Source organism: Adiantum capillus-veneris, chromosome 19 (assembly GCF_014529385.1).
Source record: "Adiantum capillus-veneris isolate H3 chromosome 19, ASM1452938v2, whole genome shotgun sequence".
In the NCBI taxonomy this organism is placed as follows: domain Eukaryota; kingdom Viridiplantae; phylum Streptophyta; class Polypodiopsida; order Polypodiales; family Pteridaceae; genus Adiantum; species Adiantum capillus-veneris.
Genome location: NC_140949.1, coordinates 101,616,758 through 101,638,485, shown reverse-complemented (window position 1 = coordinate 101,638,485; position 21,728 = coordinate 101,616,758). Strand labels below are relative to the sequence as shown.

The following is a 21,728-nucleotide window of genomic DNA, read 5'->3' as shown; positions in this document are numbered from 1 at the left end:
TCAAACTTGGGAATGAAAAATTTGTGTAGTTAGGAAATACGCTTATCTTAGGGGAACGCAGTAACGGTTGTGCTTGGTCATAACCAGGAAAAAAGCGTTAGCGACCTTGAGCCAAGGGTGAACTAGAGAACTGACCCTGAAAGGTTGAGTTTGAATTTAGTCTGATGACTTCGATTGGAAAGTTGGACCCGTAAGCAAAGGTGCTTCGAGGCTAAGGGATCCATACAAAAGAAAGTGAATGTTATCACCTCCTTGAGTTGGCATCGAAGAACAGGAGGAGTCCTGTCTTGGTGTCGGTCTCAAGCGGGAGGGATGTCGGAGATCACCATGTATCTATTTGGAGATGATACAGCTGGTGGTCCTTGGCATGGCCCTCACAAGTGGTATCAAAGCAATAACAAGATAACCTTATCTTAGTGTGTTATTTCTTTCTATCTTTTGTGGTGCGCATGTCCTCAACTACCTCATTTTTGTGCTAATTTTTCCGATATAATGCTTCTTTTAGTACTAGGCTTTATTATGGCTGTGTCTACCCTTGATCTCCGTAGTCATGATAGAAACTCAGTATGATGAACTTTGTGTTGATATATGCTCATGTATGGAGCTGATGGCTATGTTGTCTTGTGGGTGACTACCATGGGTCTATACCTTGCACTTTCCTTTAAGGGTGAGTCTGGGCTTATCCTGGATTCATCTAGGTATATGCTCATGTGTGTGTGCGTGTGGTGTGTGTCGTGTTGGGGAGCATATGTTACTACCTAGTTCTACACCCACTATTGGGCACTGACGACGTTAGTGGGGATGTCGTGGTATTTAGTCAATACTATGCATGATGGAGCTGATGGTTATATTGTCTTGTGGGTGACTACCATGGGTCTATACCTTGCACTTTCCTTCAAGGGTGAATCTGGGCTTATCCTGGGTTCATCTAGGTATATTACCTTAGTGTGTATATGGTAGGATCTTTTCTTTGTATTGGAAGAGTAACGATAAAATGTGTTAACGTAGCCGGTGTCACGAGGACGTGGCAGTTATTAACCATGTCACAAAGATGTGGCAACTCCTAACCTTGGTTGTTGGTTTCTTTCCAATGGGGTTTATTTTATTTGTTTTGAGACCCTCTTTTTGAAGTAGCAAATGGTCGGACATTGTATGGCCAATGTGAACGGTAGTTTCACCCGCAGACGGGAAGTGGTCGGCACTGGAATTCATATGGTAAGAGGATGTCTAGGCTCAGAGTAAGATCATATAGGTTCCCCCGTCACACTTAGCAAGTTGGTGGATACTAGGAAGTGAACTCAATTAAGGCGTAAAGTCAAGGTGGGACTACCAACAAAAAGTATCCGACATTTGGGCCACATTGCACTTTTGGATGCGGTCCCAATGAGGATAGATGGTCAGAAGACCAGTGGGAGCCCAACGGAAGCATCTCCTAAAATTTAGGGAACTGCTATTTTGGGCCGTGAAATGTGTTCGCGTCATTACCTCCGGTATGACTAGGGGAACATTTTATAACTCTGCCGCGAAGTCAACTGACAAATCGGTCGAGATATATTTAAGCGGCGAACCCGAAACCGGAAAATGCTTGTAAATGCGTCAAGTGTCATTTTCTCATGCACTTTCCTCGTGCAGAAAAATGGGCGCTGATTTTTAAGCTGGGAGAGGCCTTCATTTGCAATTTGTCACAGGTTAAGAGCTATGGAGTGCTTCCTTTCCCTCTCATGTACAGTGTGGTGCTAGGAGTGATGCCCTGCACACTTCACACTGCTCTCTCTCCCCCCTACGTGCAGTTATGTGATGCCCCACAAGAGGGCTACTCATTTGATTGATGTACAGTTGTGTGGATTCATGCTTTTGTGCTGAGGCAAGAGCTTCCTTGAGCAGGAACAGGGGTAGCTAGCTGCTGCTCCAAAGCAGGCACTGGTGAGGGTCATAACCTCACCGTACAGGTGCAAAATCAGCGCTATGTATGCGCTGTAATTTTACTGTTTTTCAGCCATACGGACGCCAGGACCATTGGGAATCGTGCCCCACTGGCAGAGGACAGTTAGGGGACTGTTTGGAACTGAAAACATGGCAAAAACCAGTAAATACAGCGTGCTGAATTTACTGTTTTTGGGCAGAAATCAGAGGGTATATGCCAGTAGAAGCGAGTTCCAGCAGGGGAATTGGTTTCGCGCAAGTTTTGGGGCTGTTATGTTGCCGAAATTCGGCCAAAACAGGCGGTATCTAGTGGGATACATTCAAAGGATTCCCAAGACTCTTCTTTGTACTTTACCCTCCTAAGGAATAAAGAAATACCGAAAGGGGCGCCAATTTTGGGGCCTACAGGTTGTCGGTGTCTGCTCGGAGCATTCTAGCTTCCGAGCTGTGTATTCAAGTGTTAATTCCCGTCGCAGGTTCTCTTTGCAAAGTGCTCTGTGTGTGAAACCGGCCTGTACTTTCAAAAAGGGCAGTAGACTTTAGACTTAAACCTTATTTGCTTTCACCCATTTAATTTGTCGCCCACTTTACCTGTACTTTCAAGACACAACAAAGGGGAGAGGGATACAGGCTGCTAGATTGCACCTGTATGAGTAGACCGACACCAGATTGGCCCCTAACTTAGGCGCCCCTTTCGGTATTTCTTTATTGTTTAAAAGAGGGAATAAACGCTGTGGTTCCCTACAAGCTGCCCCACACAAGCTTGGCTGAATTTCAACTATTCCGGCCCGATTTCGGCAGCATAACTGTACTAGGACACTTCACAGTCAGTATTCCCACGCATTGACTGATTTTCCCGACGCATACGGGCACTTCGCAAAACCTGGCGAGAATCTGCAGCACGCTGAATTCTCTGTTTTCAGTCAGTATTCCCACGCATTGACTGATTTTCGAGCATACCCAAACCGACAGTTTAAGAATGCAGTTACACATGTACCCTTTAATAGAAGCAATTAGTGTATCCTTGACAAACTGACAAGAAATACTCACTTCTATAGCACTAAGCAAACTTTTGGACATTCCATAAGAGCAATTGCCAAACTGACAATCTGTACAGCTCTAACATTCATGTAACATGTATTTGATTTGAGCTCACTTTAAATACCATGTACATCATTTGTTTCAGAAGCCATTGTCACACTGACAATCCATATAGCTTTGAAACTCAAGGGGTCAAGGTAGGTTGCAAATCGAAGGCTTCAAGGTAAAGTGATAACACAGTTGGTGACTCTGCAAGTTCACTTTCTTCCATCCACTTAACATCCATTGGTGGATAGTTTCTGAACTTTACCAAGTAACGCCTAGCAACCTTGCCTTTCACTTTTCTTTCTTTATGTGCCAAAATCTGTTCCGGGACCAAGATCTCGTCAAGTTCCTCGACTTCCGGCTGATCTTCAGTTGGCATATCCTCTGGCACATCACCCACATAGGGTCTGAGAAGACTCACATGAAACGCATTGTGAATCTTCCAATTGTCAGGCAATCTCAGCATATATGCAACATCACTGATTATGTCGCACACTTGAAAAGGCCCATAGTAACGCATGCTGAGCTTTGGAAACAGTCTTTCCTTGCCCTTCATCTTCTTTAACCTTGCCTTTTCAAAGCGTAAAAGCACCCAATCACCAAGTGATTATACCACTTCACGACGGTGACGATCAGTTGCTTTCTTTTGCTTTGCCTGAGTCTTTTCTAAGGCAACTTTGACCTTCTTGTACATTTGATCCATGTCCTGAACATATTTATCTGCTTCAAATATCTTCTCCTTTGTATGCAGTATGGGAGGAACTTTCTTGCCACCTTCAACTATCTCAAAAGGTGCCTTGCCAGTTGATGAATGCACTGTATTATTGTATGCATACTCCACCAATGGCAAATACTGCTCCCACTTTTCTTTATGCTCTGACACATAGCACTTCAGCAGATCTAGGACAATAGAATTTGCCTGTTCTGACTGCCCATCTGTTTGAGGATGAAATGACGAAGAGAATTTGAGCGCTGTGCCCATATTCTCAAACAAGCTTCTCCAGAACAAACTTGTCATGCGTGGATCACGGTCGCTAACAATCGATTGTGGCATGCCATGATACTTGAAAATATTGCTCATAAACAAGCGTGCCATTTGATTTGGCTTTATCTTCTTCCTGACAGGAATAAAATGAGCTTGCTTGTTGAATCTGCAAATGATGGTCCAAATACCATCGTTTCCTGTCTGCGTTCTCGGAAGATCAAAGATAAAATCCATAGCAATACTTTCCCATGGTTTATCTGGAATAGGTAGTGGTTACAATAACCCTGGTGCCTTTTGCCTGTCAAACTTGACCTTCTGGCATGTTAGGCATTCTCGCACAAAGGCATCCACATCTCTTCTCAATGTAGGCCAGTAGAAGAATGTCTCAACCGCTTTAACTGTAGCATCGATACCACGATGCCCTGTATACGGTGGGACATGACTCTCTTCCATAACTTTGCGTCGCAATGGCTTTGTGACACACAATCTGCCATGCATCATCATGAACCCATCTTTGAGAAGATAGTGTTCATGACGTTGTCCATCCATTAGCTGCTCGAAGACCCTTGCAAAATCTTCATCATTTGCATACTGTTCCCTCATATCATCAAGTTCATGATGATAAGGAATTGACACAGCTGAAATTTGTGGCTTCCTTGACAAGGCATCAGCCACAACATTCTTCTTGCCTTCCACATGCACAATCTGAAAGTGGAACATGGACAAGATATTTGCCCATCGCATATGCTTCTCAGATAACTTTGCCTGTGTCAAGAAGTATCGCAAGGTCTGATGGTCCGTTTGGACAACGAAATCTGCACCTAGCAGGTAGTGTTTCCAACTTAAGAGCGCATGAATCACAGCCAGTAACTCTTTCTCATAGACCTGCATGGTCATCTCTGGCACTTGCAAAATTCTGCTCTCATAGGCTACTACCCTGCCATCTTGCATTAGCACTGTACCAATGCTACTGCAGGCGTCACACTGGACCACAAATGACTTCCTAAGATCTGGCAACACAATGACTGGATCTGAAGTCATCTTTTCCTTTAAGAGATTAAAAGCTGAAATCTCTTTCCGTGTCCATCTAAAGGTGACTGCCTCCTTTTGAAGAGCATGTAAAGGTGAAGCAATCGCAGCGAAATTTCGGATAAACCTTCTGTAATAGGAGCATAGTCCCAAGAAACTTCGGACATCGTGCACCGTCTTCAAATCTGGCCATAACTTGATCGCTTCAACTTTTCCAGGATCCATTTTGACGCCATTTTTGAGACAATGTGTCCCAGAAAGTGAATCTCTTCCAGAAAAAACTCACTTTTCTTTGCATTGATGAGCAACCTATGACTGCGTAGCTCTTTGAACACAATGGCCAAGTGATGCCTATGCTCCTCTTCATTCTTTGAGTAGACTATGATGTCATCAAAGAATGTACCAACAAACTGCTGGTGTGGACGGAAAATTCTGTCCATCATCCTATTGAACGTAGCAAGAGCATTTGTGAGACCAAAGGGCATCACTAAAAATTCGTAAAGGCCAAACGTTGTTCTAAAAGCAGTCTTGTGCACATCCTCTGATCTAATGCGGATCTGGTGGTACCCACTCTTTAGATCTATCCTGCTAAACATATATGCTCCTTCTAATTTGTCCAGAATATCATCAATTCTAGGTATAGGGAACCTATTCTTGATGGTGTTCTTGTTCAGTGCACGGTAGTCGATGCACATACGCCATGAGCCATCCTTTTTGTGCACCAACACCACTGGAGAACAGAATGGAGATGAACTGGGCTGAATCAGCCCCTTTTCTAACAACTCCTGTACTTCGCCCATTATCTCTTTCTGTTGAGCCGCACTAACCCTGTACGGAGGCTTATTTGGTGGGCTATTGCCTGGCACCAAATCTATCGCATGGTCCTCGGGTCTCTCTGGTGGTAATTGAGACGGTAATGAATCAGAAAAACACTCACTATACTGTTGTAAAAACATTGACCTTTCTTTATGTAGCACATATAAATTGGATTCATCACAATCTGACACTGCTCGTGCAAAAACCAAGTACGCAGGAAGATGCTTTTTCATTACAGAAGTAATAGCAGAAGCTGATACAGTGGGAATAGACTCCCCTTTAAGCTTTACATCCAGAATGTGAGTCTTTCCCCTGCTCTGTACAGTGATCTTTTTGTTGTAGGCATCCATGATTCCCTGTACACGAAACAAGCAAGGAATACCTAGCAACACATCACATCCATCCAGTGGCATGATGTAAAATTCTTCAGCATCTACATAGGACTGGATATGTAGGCGCAACTTTCCGATGATGGGTGTCACAGCCTCTGTATGGCCAGGACATGCCAAACCTGCCTCTGTTGTATACCCCATCTCTTCAGGTCTGATTCCCAACTTTGAGGCCAATTCTTGGGGAATGAAGTTGGCTTTGGCACCTGGATCAAAAAGATAAGCACTGTTTGATCCCTGACCTTTCCCCATGCTCTACAAAGCTCACTTGCATCTGAATTTGGCTTGTCGCCCACCATATCTGGCACTAGACCAGCCATGGGCTTCTTTCCTTTCTTGTCCTCTTTGTCTTCAGAATCAGCTGGCCTTTTCTTTGTAGGACAATTGTAAGCAATGTGGCCAGGCTGCTCACAGATGAAGCATTTGTTCTCTGACCTCAGGACCTTCTTTTGCTCTTCCGACTTGCGAGGAAAACGTCTTTTCCATTTCTTCGCTGGTCCCTTTTCTGAATCAGCCGTAGCTTTGCCTTTCCCTGCATTGGCTGGCTCCTGATTCCCTTTAGGAACCTCATTGGGAACGTGCTTCTTGGCTGAATTTTTCTTTGTTGATCCTTCCTTGACGCCAGTATTGAATTCACAATCTTCTCCCTTGAGCAAACCATTGCCAATGTTTGCTACCTTGATGAGCTGCGTCAAAGTAGTGACTTTGGTCTTCGTACAGTACTTTCTCAATCCTTTGGGTAGGCCACAACAGTATTTTTCAATCTCTTCTGTCAATGGCACAAACCTATAGGAAGTTACTGGAAGTAGAGCTTTCCAAAACTTCCGATTGTATTCATCCAGATTCTTGCAAGTAGCAGCATTAAGCTGGTGCCATTCTGTCATGACATCTGCTTCAAAGTCATCAGATAACCATGCTCTTGCAAAAATCTGCTTGAAGTAAATCCATGTGGACGGAGCTTGCCCTTGCAGCAATAAAGTTGTCCACCATTGTCCGGCATTCCCTGTCAAGAAAGTGGCTGCCTTGCGGACCTTTGAAGCCTCAGTAAAGTTTCCCCCTACATAGGCCTTGTCAAACTGCTGGAGGAATGAGAGAGCCTTCTTCCTGTCATCAAACCCTGTAAAGGTCGTGAATGTCACACCTTTGCCAGCTTCTTTGTATGGAGTTGGCCTCTCCAGCGGCGTTAAGTTGTCATATGGAAGTGAGTGAAACATGGGAGCACTGTTAGGGTTCATTTGTGTTCCCTGACCGCAATTAAGTTGACCTGGAAATGCTATATTTGGTTGCTGATTTGTAATTCCAGCCATACCAAAATTTGCTTGTGGCATCCCAAATTGGCCCCGAGTGCTTTGAAATCCTGGTAGCATGCCCGTGACACCATAGATGGGGTTAGGCATCATTGTTTGAGCACCCCCGAACACTGTTCCTGGCGTGTAAAACTGATTTCCAGGTGCATGACCAGCCATGCTCTGGAATACCGATCCAACTCCAAAATAGCCAGGGTGTACGGAAGGTGGTGGGAAGACCTGTTGCATAGCCTGTGGGTTGCTTCCTTGCCCATTAGAACCAGCTAAAGGCTGCTGAAAAGTGGCTGGCTGAACTAGTACAGCTTGAAAGACTGGCATCTCAGCCACCTGTTCTTGCACCTTAGGCACAGGTTGTGGAGACTGCGTGTTCTCCGTCAAGTGTATAGGTGTTTCCATTGACTGTGCAGTATGAATCACCTGTGCTCGAGCCTTAACAGGCTTTTGAATATGATCCAGTGACCCAACTTGCTGAGACGGAAGAGGAGGTTGCAGAAAGGCTAAAAACCTCGGGTTCTGCATTACTTGTGTGAACATAGCCACAGCAGTAGCCAACAAGGTCCTGAATATATCATCGTCCGTCTGTGGTGGTCTTGAAGACTCACCCACTTCATGTGTCTGTTGACCCTGCGAAGAGGAAACGTCTTCAGTCACATCATCTGGTCTGTCAGCCATGATTGCAATTTCCTGTGTCTGGTCTATGATCCCCTGTGTCTTCAAACCAAAACTGACCAAGGTTCACTTCTAAGGGAAAAAGTGATTTAATCCCGGCAATGGAACCATGAAACCGGCCTGTACTTTCAAAAAGGGCGGTAGACTTTAGACTTAAACCTTATTTGCTTTCACCCATTTAATTTGTCGCCCACTTGACCTGTACTTTCAAGACACAACAAAGGGGAGAGGGATATAGGCTGCTAGATTGCACCTGTATGAGTAGACCGACACCAGATTGGCCCCTAACTTAGGCGCCCCTTTCGGTATTTCTTTATTGTTTAAAAGAGGGAATCAACGCTGTGGTTCCCTACAAGCTGCCCCACACAAGCTTGGCTGAATTTCAACTGTTCCGGCCCGATTTCGGCAGCATAATTGTACTAGGACACTTCACAGTTAGTATTCCCATGCATTGATTTATTTTCCCGACGCATACGGGCACTTCGCAAAACCTGGCGAGAATCTGCAGCACGCTGAATTCTCTGTTTTCAGCCCGAAAATGCGCTAGATCACCTGTACAATGGTCCCCTCGCGTCCCTGAACCTCCTGGGGGTATTAGGGACTGTTTAGGGCCAAAACCCTAAACCTGCAAAAATACACAGCAGGCTGTAATTTACTGTTTTGAGCTCCGTTTCGCGTGCCGGTCGCATCCGTAGCAAGTCCTCGAGCTCCCGCACTTGTAGGGCTACTTGCCCTTTGAATCGGATGAGATTTCTGGCGTGAAACCTCTCCGAATTCACTTGTACCTGCAGGGGATTAGCCGCTAGCTAATCTAGTACCTATGCAAGAGGCTCTTGCCTCGGCAATCGCGCATGAACCCACACAACTGTACATTGGTCAATTGAAAAGCCCACTAGAGGGGCATAACATACTGCCATAGGGGAGAGAGAGGGCAGTGCGTAGCGTGCAGGGCATCACTCCTGGCACCGCATTGTACATAGGAGGGAAAGGAAGCACTCCATAGCTCTTAACCTGTGACAAAATCTGCAAATGAGCCTCTTTTCCCTTCAAATTCAGCGCCACCTTCTCTTGCATGAGGAAAGTGCACAAAAATGTGCCAAGTGGCACATTTACAAGTCATTTCCCGTTTCGGGATTGCCGCCTAAAAATCTCCCAACTGGTTGCTGAGTTGACTTCACGGCAGAGTAAGAAAATGTTCCCCTTGTCATTCCGGAGGTAATGACGCAAACACATTTTCAGGTCCCAAAATAGCAGTTCCCTAAATTTTAGGAGATGCTGCCATTGTATCTTTCTAGGTCATCTGACCCCCTTAGTACACTGCAGCCACACCCAGAATTGAAATGTAGCCTCTGTAGGAAAGGATTCCACTTGGGCTAGTCAGTGACCCCACTTTGGCTAACCATAGTCCTTGTCCAACCTTAGTGCTCTCTTGCCCTTAGGCCTGGACTCCCTCTGGACAGTTCCACAGTAGCTATGCAATGCAGGGCAGTTAGATTTCCCCAGGGGTGTTTCGAAAAAGTGAAAGTAAATAAATAATAAGAAAGAAATCAACAAAAAGGATATATAGTAGTCACACGCTGGTGATAGCGTCTGTCTAAAGTAAAGAATTTCAGGTGAAAGCCCACGCCTACTGCGTTACGGGCCGGTTTCAGCCGGTCCTTTCCTGCTTCACTCTGCTTGAAGACCACTGATTTGGCTATTGGAAGAATGAGAGGTTAAGAAGATTCAGCTATGAAAAGCTTGAAGGTTAGGAGAGAGAAGATGGAGAGGGTAATGATAAATTTGATTATGGTTATGGACATGGCTTCTCTTGAGCGCATCTATCTGGTTGTAGAGCAATGTATAGCGTATGTGAGATTTGAAAGAGAGAAGCGTGTGTAAGAGGTGTGTGTGAAAGAGGATTAGCTTTGGCTTTCACAAGCTCATTCTTAAGCTTGCACTTTCAAAAATGAGAAGAGAAGTGTTGAACGAGTAGAGAAGGCCTCCTTTTAAGCTTAATTTGATAAAACGCTTAACTTATCTTGATAGATTACTTATACATATCTTGATAGCCTTTCTTCCTTTTCAAAGTTTTTTTCAACAAGCTACTTTTTCAACAAGTGGTTTATTCAACAAGCTACTTTTTTCTTGAGATAATACTAATTTCCCATGCATTGGTTATATCCACGTTCCCATGGTGTAAACCGAAAGTGTCTTGTGAGTAACTAGGGTGCTTGACTATAGCCCAAATTTACTCGATCGTTTTTCGAAAAGTCGATGACTTACATACGTCGATCAAGAGTAAGGCTAGGAGATGGACCTTACATCTTGAAATTTGCTACTTTAACTCTTATTTTGAAGATTGTCTCATAGGTCTTTTGGATGTAGATAAACATTCCGTTTCATTCTATTTCTTCATCCTCACTCCCTCTCTCATTTTGGTACCAGACAGAGGTAGCTAGCTACATGCACATCATGATTGTACTCCCTCGTTTTTGTACCAGATGGAGCTAGGTAAATACATGCTATAATGATTCACGACTGTACTACATGAGTGTAATGCTTCTTACATTGGTCATACTGATATACTACTCCCACCTCCCATATTATTTTGTAGCGTTATTATTTTTGCTCTTTTTGTCCTTTTTTTTTGGTGTACATCGATCTGTCTCATAGGCCGAGTTTGCCCACTCTAGAAGTTGCAAAAAATGATATAAATAACCTTGTTCCATGAGGGCATGTCATTTGCTGCATTTATTCCAGGTGACCTATGTTTTGAAATTTGGTGGTGATTATCAACTCTAGATGATATGCAGATAGCTGGTATTGATCAAGAAGCATTGAGCATGTTTTCAGGAAATTTCTTGATTCTTGGTGTCTTGTCAACAAAAAAATCTTTTATTTAGTCAATTGTTCAAGTATTCTTCCTGGTGATTCTTTTTCCTACATGAGCATTGAAGATTGGTTATATTTTTTGCAGCCACATGTCCTTCATGCGTCTGTCAATCTAGCTACAGAAACTGCCGTGGTGAAGGTATCACTTGGATCAGAGCTTACACCCAAGATGAATAAACTGGATGTTGGTGAAGCTTTAGCAAAACATCTATCAGGTTGTGGGTTCAAGTCAAGTGTGAGAGGTATGAAATACTCTCAAAGTTGAAGCTACAGTGTCTTTGGTTCTTTGTTTTTGTTTTTGCATTACAGAAGGTTTTGGTTGGTTGGCTGAAGTAGGTTTTATGCTTAGGTATGTAGCAACATTGTAAAAGCTGTAGTTTTCTCCAGCTGACATGAAGATGCTAGTCACTGTTGTTTGAATTTGTTTTCAACCATCTATATCTTTTTACAATCTCACCTTCATATAGTAAATAAATTTGCAATCTTATTAGTCAAAATCTATTGGGCACAAGACTTTCTTTAAGACCTTATTGGCATGAGCCCTTCAACTGCACATCGTTTAATGCTGCATACTTCCTTGTTATTTTCCGACTTTCTAAATATGAGCCTTTACGTATCATCAGGTAATGTTCTCTAAATATTCATAGTAGATTGCTGATTTTAGTTCTAGGGCAGTTCACAGTCTAAAATCTTGGTATTTAGCTTTTCACATGATTGAAAAGTGACACGGAGGAAGTGAGGGACTGCTATATTTTTGTTGCTTAGGAAGACTAGTTTACAAAGTTCGCCTCTAAACATAAAGTCTACTGAATAGCGTGATACTTTTTATTGCAGAGGAGCCAGTTGGAACTTAGAGGAGCCGCTTTTGAGGCTGTATCGCTAATTTTAGCTGCTGCGTCCAAAGCTGAATTTAACTGATATACAGTGATGCAACTGTAGTTCCCTGCTCTAAGAACATCGACAAAATTATGTCGCCAAGGGAATCTAATCTGCTCTCTAGTGTTAACTGATTCAAGTTTTTGTAACCTGAGGCTCCAGTAGAGTCTTTCTTCGTTTGAAGCTTGACACCATTTTTCCTTGTCAACTTCCCATTTGGAACGTTGGAAAATGTTGGGCAGCCTTTTTAAAGTTTGTGATAAAGAGGCTATAAATTGAGGTTTGCAAAACACTTGCATTGTATCTACAGAAAAGGCATCCCAGTCTATCTGTGCAGTGTTGGATGCATGTAGTGGTGACTTGTATTTATGTAATTGCGAAATTATGTGAATCGTGTAGTAGCAAAATCATTCCTTTCCATCAAGTGCTGCTAAATTATTGGATCTTGCTATGAAACTCTTTACTAAATCTGTTGTTTTCAGAGAGCTTCAAGCTAGCTCTTTACTACAGTCGGGGAACACAGTCTTGCAGAGAGAGAGAGAGAGAGAGAGAGAGAGAGAGAGAGAGAGAGAGAGAGGTGTGGGGAGTGTTTGGGTGGGGTTGTAGGAAGTTGGAGCACATCACTACCAGTTTGTGCTCCCTAATTGTGGCCTTCTATTGATGAATAGACTTTTCTTATCTTTATCTTCTTTTCCCTACAGCTGCCTTGTTTAAGGGTGAACACAAGCATCAATTTGTTACTTTATGGTAGTGTATAAAACAGAGCCCCTTTTCTCTGTGGAGAGCTCCATCCCCCTCATCCCTCATACGCATGTACCAAACCCTTATGTCGGTCTATTTTACTGTACTTTATATTTCAGCAGTTTTGTCATTTTTTTCTGGATACACAGAGGACACACTCATGTATATTGTTCTGTCTCATAGGCCGACTTCGACCTCCACGAAAAGACTTTGATTAAGATTTCTTTCTTTCTTTCTGTCTGGACACTCAAGGGTTTGTGTAGTTGAACGTTTGCTTGTTCAAAATAACTTTGTGCTGGTGTCTTAAACTGCTTTCTTGCTTTAGGGGTGGGGTAACACAAAAATTTAGCATATTCATCCACAATGTATCGGCTCTGGAAAGGCATCTGTTTTGAACTTGACTGAAAGTCTGTTAGTTATTTTTTTCTTTTTCTTTTTAAAATCACAGATCGCTCAGTTGAAAAAGGGGAAAAAGGCACGAATGTTGCTATAAAGAAAGCTGAGTTGAGGCTAGCTCGCTTGAGAGAAAGTGGTATGCCTATTGTTTATGAATGTTTGGTTGATGAGGAAATTTAGTACTCTCTCTCGATAAGAAGGATATTTGTGATGGGATGCAGGTCGAAGATTGGCGGTTGCATGTGCCCTTGCAGCTGTCTGTTTGGTTGGGCATGGTGCTCATTTTTTTGGCCGTATTGGACCGTCGTGGTTACATGTATTGCATTCAACAGGTTTTCAAATGTCCTTGTCATTCTTAGCTCTGATTGGGCCAGGAAGGAAGCTTCTTGTTGATGGTTGGAAGAGCCTTCTAAGGGGAGCACCAAACATGAACACCTTAGTTGGTTTGGGAGCAGTATCTTCATTCACTGTCAGCGCAGTAGCATCTTTGTTACCAAGCATGGTAGCTTAGTTCTGACCATTTTATTTAAGTTATAGGCATGCTGTACATGTTGGGAATTAAAAAAAAAAGTTATTGCAGTAAAAGCCAGTGAAATATTCTTTTGGATCAAAAGAGATTGATGCACAAAGCATTACTGAAGAAAGATTAGAATACGTTTCTCTTTTTAAAAGGGTGCTGATTCCTGGAAACAAGAAGTGAATACTCTTAGTTTTGTTTGCAGGGTTGGAAAGCTTTTTTCGAAGAGCCTGTAATGCTACTTGCATTTGTTCTGCTTGGAAAAGCAGTCGAGGAAAGGGCTAAAATTCAAGCAAGCAGTGATATGACATCTCTCTTAAGCATGATACCAACCAAAGCAAACCTTGTTGTTGATGAAAATAAGGATGGACAACCCTCCACTGTGGAGGTGGCCTGTGAGAGCTTAGGTGTTGGAGATACGGTTCTAGTATTTCCAGGGGTAAGTCTACTCCAAGATGAGTTTTCATTGTAAAGCGGCAGATCTTGGCTTTTGTGTAACTGTCTAAGCTTCTTGTTCTCTTGCAGGACCGCATCCCAGTGGATGGTGTAGTTAGAGGAGGTCGAAGCACTGTTGATGAGTTAAGTCTAACAGGGGAACCTCTTCCTGTTTTGAAAAAGGCAGGGGTAAGCTAGACACATCTTTTTCTTAACCCTCCCTCCCCTCACTTGGCGCAATCCAAGGAAATCGTGCCTGATGCTACTGTAAAATACTTGGAAGTATTCTTAACATAACTACTGCAGCCTAATTGTTCTTGCTTTGAAAGGACAATGTTGGGGCGGGCACCGTGAACTACAATGGATCTTTGCTCATAGAAGGACTACGGCCAGGAGGTGAGACTGTCATTGGTGATGTTGTTCGAATGGTTGAGGAAGCACAAACCAGACAGGCACCCGTGCAGAGAGTTGCAGATATAGTAAGTATGGATGAAATGTAAAGGTGAAAGACTTTCTTCTTTCTCCAGTTGCATGGATGCTTCAAGATGGTGAATACTATGTTTTTTTCATTATTTAGGTGGCAGGGAAGTTTTGTTATGGGGTGATGGCACTTTCAGGTGCCACATTTGCCTTCTGGAGTAGTTTGGGAGCACAAGTTTTTCCTTCTGTTGTTCCTCAGGGCGGTGCACTATTGCTCGGACTTCAGCTTGCTTGCAATGTTTTGGTAAGTCTTTTGCTTATATTTGGTCCATATTGCGTGACAGGGTTAGGATGCTTGAACATGGATCTAGAGAAATGGTATTCTCACATCAGTCAACATTGCAAAGCTCTCACACTAGAATAATGTTTCGGACATTTCTAAACACAGCTACAAGTAGCACACACATATGCCTGCACCCATGCAAAGACATCTGGTCACGTGCTTGCACGTATACATGCACAATTACGTGCACATACACAGGCACACATACACGAGTAGCTGTCAACGGGACCATTACGGTGATTAATACTTTCCCGGACAATGTCTGAAGCATTAACGCCATTCGCTAGCATTTGTCGGAACATGTGAGTGGACCTCTAGATCTCTTTGCTCTTTGCACTTTTTTGGGCCATATGGGACTAGCCCTTAATAAAGCTGCATATATCAAACCATTTAACTTCGCTGATAGGAATGCTAGTTGCGTCTACCTTCAATCCTTGAGTCTTTGGGCTTAACTTTGCTTTGATCCTTCAAGGCTGAGCAACTTTGTTGCTCCAAAAAGTTTCCAATTTTAAGCTCCATGCTTTATTTCAAGTTTAATATATAAAGGAGCTCAAGCGTCTCTTTATAAAGGAGCTCAAGTTTGGATCTTTGTACTTCTTTGGTTATTTGCAGCCTCTTCTTTGTTAGTATTCAATTTTCGATTTCGTATTTAGCTTACATTAGGACTTAAGAATTAGTTTCTTTAGAAGTTGTCATGTGAAGTTTGATTTCTAGGATTATGTTTTTAAGATGTCTTTATCCTTTTTTGTTTAAAGTTGAGTACTTGTTTTAAGTTTTAGCCAAGTAAGCTGCGTCAACTTATTTTGTGCATGACTTTTCTAATTTAAAAAAAAAGTTAATAATGTCTTGTTTTATGTAGTTTTGTTTCGTAGCAAATAAAGTGATTTAGTTTTTTTTTTCTTTTCTTCTTTTTCTTGTGTCCCTTGCTTTTATAGTTTTACGAGTTCTTTTTCAATTCGTGAGTTCAGATTATCTAAACTTATGAAGGTATATCTCTTTATAATGGCCTTCAAATTTTCGTTGTACATGGCATACATTGGTCCAAGTAATGTACTATTATCGGACGGCTTGGACTGTTCGTCATTCTACATGATATGCGTGCATGTTCTGTTAGAGTTATGTTCGCCTTTAAGATGCTTTTCCTCGTGCTTACAGGCTTCTCATCACACGTGCACTGGCCCTTGGTTGTGGGTTGGCCACCCATACACTTGATGGATAGGGATTTTAGGCACATTTAGGGTTTGCACCAGGACTTTACCCATTTCAGGTGTGTTTTGGCGAGAGGACACAAAGGGCAAGAAGCGAAGCAAGAATGTAAGTTTTGAAGAGAACAAGAAGAAGGCAAAGAAGAGCAGATCCCGACCTATTTTTGACGGTCCTACTGAGGATTCATCCTCCTCTGACAGTTCAGACTACGATGATGACATGTTTTATGCAAAGAAGAAACACTTTTATAGAGCCAATCAATACGATTTCCTTGAGGACAAAGGCAAAAAGACCAAGAAATTTAAGGAAGGTGGATTGTCAGTAAAGTTTGAATTTTCAGGATTCCGAGATGTTCCCAAGGCTTTAGCCTTTATTCAGCAGTTTGATATAGCATTCTTAGGAGGGCGCTACTCAGAGCACTCCAAGATCAGGAGGGCAGGATCATTTTTGAAAGGAAATGCATGAATGTGGTGGTCCACTCTTCTTTTACGGAAAGAAGCCCCTACCAAGTGATTAAAGTTCAAACGGCTCCTTATTTCTTCTTGGCTGACTCAGGAGTACGAATGAGATGTGATGACCGCTTGGAACCATCTTCGGATGACCAAGGCTGACACTTTGGATGCTTTGCTACCAGCCTCTTCTTTCAAGAAGGTCACTTTTATGTAGCAAATCGAGCGGTTTTGTTGTGGACTTCCGAAAGAAATCCGAGATTACTGCCTTGAGCAGAAGTCCGAGTCTGTACAACAATTGATGGGACATGCTAATTGGGGATTTGCTATGCATTCGGGTGATCAAGTTTCGACCCCAAGGACCAAACAAAACTCAACAAATGACAATAGAAGAAAGAGAAAGTTGCAGGAAAAAAAGGATGCTCGACCCCAATTGACCGAGAAACACAGAACAAATTATCTCAAAGAGGGGAAGTGTTTTGACTACGGAGAACAAGGACACATCTCTCCAAGGTGACCCAAAAAGACACAGCGAGGACAATCCGAAGATAGGCCAGAAAGCTCCAGAGCAGCGGAAGAACGTGACAGAAAGGAAAGATGAAATTTTGGGCTTGTGCTATTATTATTGGCAGTTCATTCGGAAGTTTGCAGAGATAGCTTGACCTTTGCATTTACTGACCCAAAAAGGAGTCCCTTTTTCGTGGGGACCGACAGAGGTGATTGCTTTTCGAACGCTTAAAGAAAAATTGACAACCATACCAGTGTTGGATTTGCTAGATTTGCAAAAGCCATTCGAAGTTTATTGTGATGCTTGTGGTCATAGTCTGGGAGCGGTCTTGATGCAAGAAGGCCTCGTGATTGCTTATGAAAGTAGGATGTTTTCACGGCTAGAATTGGTAGCACAGATATATGAGAAAGAGCTATTGGGAGTGATCCATGCTCTTACACAGTGGCGACACTACTTACTTGGAGCCGATTTCAGTGTCTTTATAGATCACCAGAGTTTCACTTCCAAATTGTCCACGTTCAGGGACAAAAAAATTTAGTGGCAGATGCATTGCCTCGGAAGCCCTTAGTTCCGGCTATTTCCGTGATTCATCACAGAAGCTTAGAGGATATGGTTGATTAGTATGCCACAGATCCTGACTTTGCGGACATTTTTACTCGGATACAGAATGGGGAGACAGTTTCAGGTTATTCCATACGGGATGGCTATTCGATGCGGAAAATGATGTGTTACAGAGCACAAAGCCTTTGAGGGAAAAGGTCTTGACAGAGTGCCATAGTCCAACTTTTACGGGTCACCGCGGCATAGACACCACTTTGCAGGGTGTGGAGCGTTACTTCTATTGGCCGAGACTCCGAAAGAATGTGGATGACTTTGTTCGCAGTTGTTTAGTATGCTAAAAGGTCAAGTTTGACAGGAATAAGGCACAGGGACTACTACAGCCTTTACCTATTCCCACTCGCCCCTGGGAAAGCATTGCTATGGATTTCATCTTTGATCTCCCCAAGACTCAAAGTGTGCACGATGGCATTTGGATTGTCATTGACAGATTTAGGAAGCAAGCTCACTTCATTTCAGAAAAGAAAACAGTCAAGCCTTATCATTTAACGAGATTGTTCATTGCTCAGATATTTCGGTTACATGGCATGTTTGAGACCATAGTCTCCGACAGAGATCCCCGATTCACGAGTTTGTATTGGAGGGCTATTAAGGAGAACATTGACACGCGGTTGCAGTTCTCGTCATCATTCCACCCGCTGACAGATGGGCAATCTGAGATAGCCAACTCAGTGGTTTTGGATTTATTGAAGTCTTGGGAAAAATATTTGCCTCTGGTGGAATTTGCCTACAATAACACGGTTCACTCCTCCGCAGGAAGGCGCCGTTTGAGGTAATCGAAGGTGCTAAGAAGGTCCCTGTTGCTAATTGGACTATTTTCTTATTTTTAATGATTAATCTCTTTTTAGGATATTTTATTATGTGCACTAAGAACTGTTAAAAGATTGTAGCTACAGGAACTGCCAACAAGAACGGACAAACTCTGATGTGTCATTTGATGGGTGACGGTAAACATCGCGAAGGAGTTTCCGTAAGTTCGGTGGAAAGGGCCGGGTTACGAGTGCCCCTGATGCGTCACATGATGGGTGACGGGTACATCAGTAAGGGGGCATCCCGTAGGCTAAGGAGGAAATCCGAACTGAGTAAGAAAATACGCGTAAAAACGCAAGCACAAGAATAAAGATGGGTTCAATGAAGCTTTTTTACGAAAAGCAGGAACAGTCGCGGGAGGACAGATGTTTTCCCGCGAGGAGTCTGTGTCTGCATTGCATCTGTGTCGTGTCTTGCACCCGGGGATGCCTGGAATGTGTCCGTGTAGCATTGTTTTCACTAACTGAGTGAGTTTTTAAAGTTTGAATAGGTTCACACTTTATTTTATTAAAGTGGCCGGTCACTTTTAAGTGACCAGGCTTTTATTAATAAAATAAAGCAAGCAAGGCTCTTAAAAAAAAGCCAGCGCTAAAACCTACGCAGGGGGGGCTGATTTGCGATCTCTCTCTCTCTCTCTCTCTCTCTCTCCTCTCTCTCCTCTCTCTAGAAAGCGCCAGCTTCAGCGATTTTCTCTCTCCTCTCTCTAGGAGCGCCCAGTTCTGCTTTTGGTTGCTATTCCCGCCGGGTGCCAGACCCTATAAAAGGATAGCCAGCGTTTCAGTTTCGGAGGGTCGGAAGCAACAGAAAAACACTAGCGCTGGGATTCTGGAGTAGAGACTGGCGACGGAACTTGCAAGTGTTCGTGTGACGACTGAGTACGGAGGTCGATCCTCCGAGCAAGGAGCGACAGGTATAAGGTGTTGATACGCATTGAGAATTGTTGCTTCATGTGGTTTGTTTTGCAGGAATCTCCCGTCCTATGGGAAGGCCCTTCACGGGAAGTACGGCTTCACGCCTAAGTCCCTTACGGGAAAGTACGGCTTCGCGCCTAAGTCCCTTACGGGAAGGACGGCCTTGTGCCCAAGCCCTTTACGGGAAAGCACAACCCTCGGGTCTAAGATTACAGAACGGAGGGGTTTCCTCGGGTTCTCGTGCTTGTATAAGAATTCTCCCTGAATAAAAGAATACTCTTAACGGGGGGGGGGACCAGCCCATCTTCTGGTCCCCAATACTGTGTCGATCTTCTCCCTTCTCTCCCTTTTGCAAAGTATTTTATTTTTCAGATTTCTAAGTGCTCGTGTACGCTCCCGTTTTGTGACAGTCCCTCCCTGTCTAAGCACCAAAGAAAAGATTTTTGAAGCCGATCAATATACAAGGGACTTGAACACTGCTTTTGCCAAGGTTTGTGTCACAAACTGTTGACGTGTCAAGTCACTGAAGAGCAGAGCCAACCTTCAGATCACAGCGGAGGGGCCTAAAACCTAAGAATATGGGATCCTGTCGCTGGGGCCCAAGTGACATAAAGGGATTAAAATAAAGTAGGACACACACACACACACACACACACACACACACACACACACACACAAAGACTTGCGCAACTGATGACGTGGTAGCAGTATGGATGCTCTAGAAATTGTGTTGACATGCTGATGTGGTAGCTTGTACGGATTTCTGCGATTTGCGCTGCTGACGTGGCAATTGTCCCTAAATTACGTTGGCAGCTTTTGGGCATCGCTTTTGGACCAAATGCTTTAGAGTTTGAAGGCTTTTCATGTAAACTGCTTTTGGGCCTAGGGCCTTTAAATATGAGGCCATGGGCTCATTCTCGGGCATGCTTCATGGAGAAGGTGCAGAGTCTGGAGTACCGGCTTGTACTGTGTTGATGCAATATAAAGAGGGACGCCAGGGTTTGGGGCCAATACTCTCTGGGGTGGAATTCCGCCACTTTGTGTCATGTGTTGTCTCTCTCTCTCTCTCTCTCTCTCTCTCTCTCAGTTCAGTTGTTATTGAAGTTCTAAAAGTCTGTTCAGTCTGTTCTTTTCTATTGGCACGTGGTGCCCGTCTTGTAACAGTGGTATCAGAGCATCAAGCGTGTGCTTTTCTAAAAGCATACCGCTCTTACAAAAGAGCAGACAGAGCAAACCAGAGACTACTGAAAGTTTATTTGAAGTATCTTCCTGTCCCGACCTCGGACTTATTAGCCACTCCAACCCTTACTCCATTGCGCATCGAGCGTGCTCCCCGTCTTCATCGCTTTGTCTTTTAGGGTATAAGCCATAAAGAACCCAAGACATGGCGTTCATGGATTCAACAGAATATTTGCAGTTTTTGCGCAACGAACTTCACAACCTTCTCACACCGATTTCTTTGTTTTCTGCCCTGAAATTGCACCAGATCACTATTTAATGATCCCCTCGCTTCCCCGGGCTACTTGCCCTCTTGATCGGACGAGATTTCTCGCGAGAAATCTCTCCGAATTCACCTTTACCTGTGGGGGATTAGCAAATAGCTAATCCAGTACCTAGACAAGGGGCTATTGCCTCAGCATATGCGCATGAAACCACATAACTGTACATACAGATGAGTAGCCCTCGAGCGGGGCATCACGATTCTATATTCAAAAGGGGAGAGAGGTGCGCGAGAGCGGAATCATCACGCTACATAGTGCAAGGGAGAAGGCAAGCTTTCCATTAAAGCTTCATCACCTGCACCAACTACTCACACACTCTGTAGGTTACAATGAGGAAGAAAAACAACTCCCAGCTGCCCAAATCGATTTGGGGCTCAATCTAGCATGCCATGTGTCCACTATGCCGCTTTTGAGTTAGTAGTACCCTCCAACTAATACAGTGTGGTGAGGGGCCTAAATGACTTTGAACTGAGCCTAGCCATACTTTTATTTTGCGGATTCCAGTGCCGGTCGGCCGCCACGAGTTAATTTCCTAGTACCCACCAACTTATAAAGTGTGGCGAGGGGCCTAAATGACTTTGAATTGAACCTAGACATACTTTTACTGCTCGGATTCCAGTGCCGGTCGGCCCCGACCACCTCGTGGCGACAAGGCCTTCCTGTCTGCCGTTTCACAGTGGCTATACAATGTCCGGCCATTTGCAACTTCAAAAAGAGGGTATCAAAAATTAAATAAAAATCATCGGAAAGAAACCAACAACTAAGGTTAGCAGTTGCCACGTCCTCGTGACATACCCTGTTCTCGAAATCGCAAACGTCTTCGATTGCATGCTATATGTACATGCCATTGATGATCTTGTGTTGTCAGCACCCTTTTATCATTGCATGTACTCGCAAGAAAGGTCATTACACATAGAT

At 43.6% G+C, this 21,728-nt stretch overlaps 1 protein-coding gene across 1 annotated transcript in view; it reads left to right on the top strand.

The window, feature by feature from the left end:
- Positions 1 to 21,728, top strand: part of PAA1 (P-type ATP-ase 1) — a 102,508-nt gene that overhangs the window by 25,186 nt on the left and 55,594 nt on the right. The window contains exons 3-9 of the mRNA XM_086491024.1: positions 11,164 to 11,320; positions 13,144 to 13,227; positions 13,313 to 13,593; positions 13,814 to 14,047; positions 14,134 to 14,232; positions 14,373 to 14,522; positions 14,621 to 14,767. Coding sequence (XP_086347150.1) covers positions 11,164 to 11,320; positions 13,144 to 13,227; positions 13,313 to 13,593; positions 13,814 to 14,047; positions 14,134 to 14,232; positions 14,373 to 14,522; positions 14,621 to 14,767 — 1,152 coding nt within the window. The remainder of the gene's footprint in view (positions 1 to 11,163; positions 11,321 to 13,143; positions 13,228 to 13,312; positions 13,594 to 13,813; positions 14,048 to 14,133; positions 14,233 to 14,372; positions 14,523 to 14,620; positions 14,768 to 21,728) is intronic.